This window comes from Lolium rigidum, chromosome 1 (genome assembly GCF_022539505.1).
Source record: "Lolium rigidum isolate FL_2022 chromosome 1, APGP_CSIRO_Lrig_0.1, whole genome shotgun sequence".
In the NCBI taxonomy this organism is placed as follows: domain Eukaryota; kingdom Viridiplantae; phylum Streptophyta; class Magnoliopsida; order Poales; family Poaceae; genus Lolium; species Lolium rigidum.
In genome coordinates, this window is record NC_061508.1 from 183,614,397 (window position 1) to 183,621,695 (window position 7,299).

The following is a 7,299-nucleotide window of genomic DNA, read 5'->3' on the forward strand; positions in this document are numbered from 1 at the left end:
GAGCCGAGGTCCGTGACTTCCGTCCGCCCGGGGTCTCCGTCCGTGTCCAAGGCTACCGTGGAGGAGCGGCGGCGGCGCCGCGGTACGTCTCCATCGTCGACGGCGTCTTCAAGATCCTGCAGGACTTGGGTGTAATTTTTTTGTTTTTCAAGGACTGTTCTGTATGATCTCTGGTTCTATATCACTTGATCTTTCTCGCAAAAAAAAAAAACACCGATGTGAAAGAAGTTGACACAATAGGTTGTTGTGTTTACCTTTTCTATGTAGCTTAATAAAAAGGAAGTGAGATTAGGGGTTTTAGATCTCCTTTTCAAAAAGAAACTTATAAAAAAGGGGTTAATCTAGGCGATGTTCTTCGAAATCACTGCAGATACAGTGCTTCAAACCCTAATTTGTTTCGTTCATGTAATCAAGTCAACTGTAAAATACCCTTAACCGAGAGTGTATATCAAATAAAATCACCGGGTGATCCCCAAATACGCTAGTACTAAGTACTAACCCTAAAAGTCTAAAACATCCTATCGGAGCACTCAAAACACAAATCGAACTCGCTTCGCCTTCGCCGCCGCTTAAAACCAAACCATGGATACTACCGCCGCCGCGGCGGGAGCCTCCCCAGCGGTGCCGCCCGGGGTGTTGTCCGCCGCTGAGGATACGCTGGCGGCCACCGAGTGCGTGGGCGACCACCTCGCCGACCTGCTCGCTGCGGCGGCCGAGGACCCCGACGCCATCGCCGAGCTGCCGCCTCTGCAACGGGCACGCGCTTTCCTCGCCGTAGCTCATGCCGCAACTTCCCTCTTCTCAGGCAGGGCCTCGCGCCTCCTCGTTTCGCCATATATAACATATACATACAGTCTGCCTTCCTTCTGATTAAAGGTGCCTTTTCGGGGTTTTGCAGTGCGGCTGAGGTGTTCGGGGATTAATCCGGACGAGCACCCTATCAGGAAGGAGTTCGTAAGACTCTCTTAGTCTCCGAGAATTCTATTTGTTCTTATATCTTAGAGCGAGGTGCTAGTTGGAACACACATATGATGTTTACCTGTGGTTGATGCACGAAAGTATGCAACTATGTTGAATATTACTAGTAAGAAACCTGTGGTACGCTGAAGAACAGAAAAACAAGTTACATGTTGAGCCAATTCACTTTTAGTATGCTTTAACAATTATATGGCGAAGAGGGGCAAGCTTTATAGGTCAGACGAACCTTGGGAGAAAGGTCCGGATAGGAGAATTTTTTGACACTTGTAACTATTGGGTGGAGGTTTCTGTGTCATGAGTAAAATAAAAAGATTATCACCTCCTTTTTTATCGTCAAATTTGTTGCTCTCAAATAGGAGATTTCCATTGTGACAAATTAGGAGGCCTAAGAGCTCTCCTTATTTCCTTTACAGGAGAGGCTAACTCTGTGGCAGGAGAAGTTAAATCGATTAGAGGATTGGGACAAGGGTAATTTACTCATTCACTCACTGCGTGCCTGACTTATGAAAGGATATGCATTAACGACCTTGGATTCTGAACTGCAGCACCACTGCGCCCTAGCACCACCGTGAATACACAAGCAGCAGCAAGGTTCATTGGCCGTTCTTTGTCCCATTTGACAGCAGGTACATAATTCTTGTTGAATTTCTATCTTCTACTTTCTGCTTGGTAATAGAGTTGAGGTTTTGATTCTTATAACTTCAGATCAGAAGAAGAGCATGCATGCAATTAGTAAAGGGGAAGGGGTGGGCTGGTCTGGGAAGAAGAGAAAGTCACAGCCATTACCAGAGAGAAAATCTGTTCGTGCTGCTGCAGAAGAGTTCCTTGCGAAGGCTTCTCAGGAGCTTATTGGGTATAATGGTAGCGGGCTGAAGGGCCCTGTTAGACTTGTTCCTGATGAAGATGAGGAGTAGATTGGCATGGTTGTCTTGTGCAGCTGTCAGGTATTTATTGCTGCTTTTGTGTGTGTATCCATAACCTTGTTTGCAAATAAGGTCTGTCTCTGTGCACAATGACATTATTTGGTGAACTCCTTCAAGTGCGTATCACCATCTCCTCAATACTTTAAGATCGCTACTCTGTATGGTTTATAATTCATTCTTATACAGTTATACTCTACATTTGGTACCACACTAGCCATAACTGTTGGTAGTTATATTTTATTCACAGATTACTATATTTTGTCTATCTGCTTTGGACTGCTTTAAGCTTTCAAGGAAACCTACTTTAGAACTGTTTAACATGCACCCAATAAATCTATGTTAGGTTTAATTAGTGATGACCACGCGGGTTTATTTTTAATGCAATGCTTCTACATTAGACAGTATATGTTGAGAAACACACAGAGTAGAGAATTAAATGTGATTTATCCCTTATAAAGTTATATACTGAGACCTCGATGTTTACTTTTCCGTCCCTCTTTGGTAAGGACATTGAGAGCATGAATGGCACTTGGAATATTTCTTGGAGTCTGTAATGCCTAATGTCGACCAAAAGTTAGTTCGTTGGTGGTAGATTACAAGATTGTAGCGTCTGGTAGTGTGACATCTTGTGTATTATGCTCTCCATTGGACATACAGGAGTTTACTTTGGTAGCCCATTATTATGCGGTTCAGTGCACAACGTAGTGTTTGCAGATTCAAGTACACGTGCCTCCCATGTCACTCTGCTGTTGAGATAAGTCATTACATGCCATATGTGCATTCTGATGGAACTAGAAGGGCATCAACCGTGGCCACCACCATGCAGCTTGGAAGACGAGGAAATGGGTCAAGCAGCCAGCAGCATAGTGGCAGAGTATCTGCGGGACAACAGCCATGACATTTAGTACACATGGTAGCCAGAGTCCAGGAGCAACATACATGCATCTGTTCACCAATGCAGCCACTAGCATGGAAATAGATTCTGGAGAATAGCTACAGCTTCATGAGGGAAGAGCTGATTACCAGGAGATCTAATTGGACAAAGAACGGACCAGCCAGCAATATACTTGGAAAGGGAGAGCTAGCACCATCCATGAGGATATCAAGCAAAAAGGCAGAATTATGTTACTAGTTCTCATCACTTGCTGATCAGATTGTGGCACAGCAGTACAGCACAAGTTATCAGCAGATTGCAGTGCCGATATCAGGCTGGTATCACATGAGGATATCAAGCAAAGAGGCAGAATTATGTTAGTAGTTCTCATCATTTGCTGATCAGATTTTGGCACAGTAGTACATCACAAGTTATCGGGAGATTGCAGTGCCGATATCAGGCTGGTATCGAGTTGCTCTGTCTTTGGGAACATCACTGGCAACAGCAGTACAGCTGGCTGCTGTGACGCAGCAAGAAGCAGCAGTTGTGTCACGTAGAGGGTAATACGCCGAACCTCTGGATCTCTGCAGTGCAGATCCAGCTGTGGAGCGGTTATCGCACAACGGAGGCAGAGGAAGAGGTAATGTAGGTTGGGGGATAATAGATCTGATCTTCATTGATTGCCTCTAAGGGTTTAGAGGCAGGCATTAAATAACCCACGTACAATACTTGAGGCCTAAGGCCAGAATCCTAACAAACTTGGAAAGGACTAAACAACTTGGAAACTAACTCTAGAGATACGATCCTAATTAATTAAAAGGATACCGATTGATTCTCTTTCCTATATATTTGCTGCTAGCTGAAGCCCTTCAGTGATGAGTGGGAGGCGGTGCTAGAAAAAAGCGGCAGCAAGGGGTGAGCACAGATCCTAGGGCAGCAGCGAAGGCACATATTATTGCAACAGTGGTTGCTGTGGCTGATCCAGCACAGTAAAAGTGATGCACTCATGTACGTAAGAGCTGAGCCTGGGATCCCTTGTTCAGGGATCAAACTGGTCACTGGAGAGAAATTGTATGTATACATCTATATGTGAGCATATTTTGTTCTGGTTTGTTTTGTACAGCTGGAAAGTTCTAATCCGTTCACCAGGAGGTTGGATTAGTGAAAAAATTTGTGAATCAGGTTCGCACATGCAGAATACTCGAAATGTTGGCCTTGATAAGAGACTGGTCCTGTCCATGCATGAAAGGGTGAAGGAACCCCATGGATGGCCAGAATGTGGGGGTGATTCTGTTTCTGTTCTTTGAGCACATGCAACCACAAGACTAAGAGTGCATGTGTTCCTTTCTCACAATGCTTCTCCTCCATTATGCGTGTTCTGATGGGCAATGGTTTCATCCGCTGTCAATACAAACAGCAGGAGCACAGTAGCAGAGCAGAGTATACGAGGAGGTCGTCTGAGCGTCTGTGTGTGTACATGACTATATGTTATTGTGTGGAGAATAAACCCAAGAGGCCTAGTAGTTAGATAACGTATGAATCAGCTAGAAACATACTCAGGCAGGGTAGCCGATGCATGCATCATCCATGAGGATATCAAGGAAACAAGCCTGATGATACAGATTTGGGCCGTGACATCAAATAATAAAAGACTGGGTCTTGTATCCAGAAGATGCTTTTATTATTATTTGCACACCAGACAATGATGTAGGATGAGCTTTCGGGAGTCTCAGGGCCGGTCCATATACAGAGGATTTTCCTGTCTGCGTACGAAGGCAACTTGAAAGGAACTCAATGCGTGACCACAATACAGCAACAAAACAGTTTCTTGTCTTTGCATCATACAACCTCAAAACCAAGAATGCATTTCTTCTGTTCTCAGCATGCTACTCCCTCATTATGCATCTGTGGATGGGCCACCAAGGACTTGAACCGTGTCCACCACTTTGCAGCACAGATGAGATAAAGTGCCAGCAGCAGTGGTAGAGCAGAATATCTATATATGATCATATATACAACCAAAGGAAAATGGAGTCGAGGAAGTTGCAAGAAATAGTGTCCAGGCAGGGGTAATACTAGGATGTATTGGTAAGCAAGGAAACCTACTTGGGCAAAGAACAATCAGCCAGAAACATGCTCGGAAGCAAGAGGGTATCAAGGAAACAAGCCGGATATGGATTTGGGCTGTGTGCTTCAGTTGAAAAGACACCGTGTTCGGTCCTTATCAGAAATATGTTCTTACTATTTGCGCATCAGACCATGGTCTGGTGTGACACTAGGTTTCGCGAGGTTTCACAGCTGTTACATCCACATTCTACAATTGCTGATATAAACTTGGTCTCGATTTACTCTCTGTCTTCCGGAGTGTGATTGCCTTGTATGCCAAAAATGACAACAAGGTTTCCCACAAAAAAAATAGCAACAAAGTTGGCTACATGACACAGCAAGAAACAGCACCGCATTGATAGCTTCCCTGTCATCAAAGGCAAACCCCTTTGATGCTTGCACATGTTTTAAGATGACTCAAGCTACTCTGGGCAATAGTACCTTCAAGACACTATGGCAGCAGCTGACCTCTCAGAGTCTCAGGGTACATTGTTTAAGTTAGGAGAGTAGAAATGAACCAAAATGCAAAAGATGCTGTTACCTCCATCCCGGTGTACAGGGTCTGCGCGCATTCCTAAATCATTAATTTGACTAACATAATATAAATTATATGACACACATATTATATCATTAGAAAGTAGGACATCTGAACTTTCGAATGATACATGTTTTGTAGTATTTATCTTGTATTACGTTCGTTAAATTAATGACCTAGAAATATGCACAATACCTATAAACCGGGACAGAGGGAGTAAAATAAAATGATGCTTAATAACATAGTGTAGTCGCTGTGAATCTCATCTCGGGTTCATATAACAGTGTGGATGTTGATCGCCCATACAAAATCAAATGTAAGGAAAAGATAGAAATCAGTTGTAAGTGAGAAGGGGTATTGACTGTAGCTGGAAGAGGTTCATTGCTTTCTTTTCATGGGAACATTGAGGTGAAGCTCACCATCCTCCAACCCTGAAGCCCTCTCCAGTTATCAAGAAACTACAAAAGCATTGGTTGGGAGATTTCCTAGATAAACACCAAATCGCGGAGCACTTCTGAATTATAAACATAAATTTTGTTTGCTCAGCTATAATTGCCATCTGACTAGTAGGGAAACATCTACGTTGACGTCTTACTGCCTGATTTTCCCAGACCTCACCTGATGTATTGCCATGAGCCCACACTATATGGTTGGACCATTGAACGAAAAATTGTATTCCGTAGGTAGAATTGCTTTTCTATATGGTAAAGAACCATTTGCACACTGGAACTAGTGTTCTTTTGCTACTGTGTATTTGATTATTTTATAGCCCAATGTTAGAGAAAACAAAAGACAAAATTTCAATTAGCTATGGACTAGTACCAAGTGCAGTAAGTATTCATTTGGAGCGTTATTCTTTTTTCTTTTGGTATTTGGAGTGAAGTTTAATATTTTGCAAACTGATGCATTCTTTCAAACTATCATTTTATTGATATTATGCAGACTTGACAAGGCCTACTCTGCACTTCAGATGCATTGCAATACCTTGGTCCTGTTAATTTGGGCCTTCTTGCCCTATTTGCTTCCTAACTATTTATTCGATTTCCATGCAGATGAACTGGTAGCTTGGTAGCTGACGTGCCTACTACACCGGATGTGCAAAGTGAAGTGAAACTTCTGGATGATGAAGACCGTTTCGCTCCCAGTGTGCACCAGTGTACATGGCAAGAGGGAATGAGGGCTTCAAGAGAATTGTTCAAGCTTTTGCTTTAGAAGCAAAAATGGCCTCAATCCTTCAATGCTGTCAATCTGACAATCTGTGTCAAGTTTTCTTTTACTATATTTTGTTAAAAGGACCTGAATAATTATGTAGTTTGTGCTGGATAATATCCCTGGTTTGTTGGTCCTAGATATATCTTCGATAAGTCCTTGATCGGATATGTTCTTGAAGTTTTGGCACCTGTGACATTGTGGGATTATGATGGATGAAACCTTGTTTGCAGGCTTGCCTTTTGACATGACTGTTCGCCTGTGTGGCTATATTGATGGTAATCTACTGTCAGTTCTCATTCCCTTCCATTTTTTTAACGAAGGATAATTTCTCACTTTCTCTACATGTTTACTCACTAAGATATTTTGTTTTAGTAACACCAATGTTCTTCCACATGACCTGCCATGATTTCATGATGATTTAACTTTTTTTTTGCCCAAGTTTGGCAAGACCTTAGCCCCGATTGTTTGATATACGTGCGTATCTACTCCTATATAAGGGACTAGTTGGTTTGAAGGTTAAGTAGTGGAAAGACATACAATTATGAAAATGTTACTTTCGTGCCACTATTCATATGTTTGCTTCAAATAAAAACCTAACATGAAAAGGAAACAACCACTTTTTAAAGAATGAAAATGTTACTTCCTTATGTGTAATCCCCGGTGTTCTTGCA

The 7,299-nt window shown here is 42.7% G+C and overlaps 1 protein-coding gene across 2 annotated transcripts; it reads left to right on the forward strand.

Moving 5' to 3' along the window:
* Positions 1 to 548: 548 nt before the first annotated feature.
* On the forward strand, positions 549 to 6,873 carry LOC124685891 (nuclear nucleic acid-binding protein C1D). Of its 2 annotated transcripts, XM_047219918.1 has the most exons (6): positions 551 to 805; positions 899 to 954; positions 1,392 to 1,446; positions 1,524 to 1,604; positions 1,684 to 1,922; positions 6,469 to 6,873. In XM_047219918.1, exons 1-5 carry the CDS (start codon positions 583 to 585, stop codon positions 1,890 to 1,892), a joined length of 624 nt encoding a protein of 207 aa, XP_047075874.1. In that variant the 5' UTR covers positions 551 to 582; the 3' UTR covers positions 1,893 to 1,922; positions 6,469 to 6,873. The 2 variants fall into 2 exon arrangements, with proteins under 2 accessions (XP_047075881.1, XP_047075874.1); XM_047219925.1 differs by lacking the exon at positions 6,469 to 6,873 and having other exon boundaries at positions 549 to 805; positions 1,684 to 2,114.
* The last annotated feature ends 426 nt before the right edge of the window (positions 6,874 to 7,299 follow it).

Excerpts from the sequence above, each read along its gene's own strand:
- LOC124685891 (XM_047219925.1), top strand. The coding sequence starts at position 583 with ATGGATACTACCGCCGCCGCGGCGGGAGCCTCCCCAGCGGTGCCGCCC. Across the intron at positions 1,447-1,523 it reads ATTAGAGGATTGGGACAAGG|CACCACTGCGCCCTAGCACC; the intron begins GTAATTTACTCA and ends TCTGAACTGCAG. Across the intron at positions 1,605-1,683 it reads TTTGTCCCATTTGACAGCAG|ATCAGAAGAAGAGCATGCAT; the intron begins GTACATAATTCT and ends TTATAACTTCAG.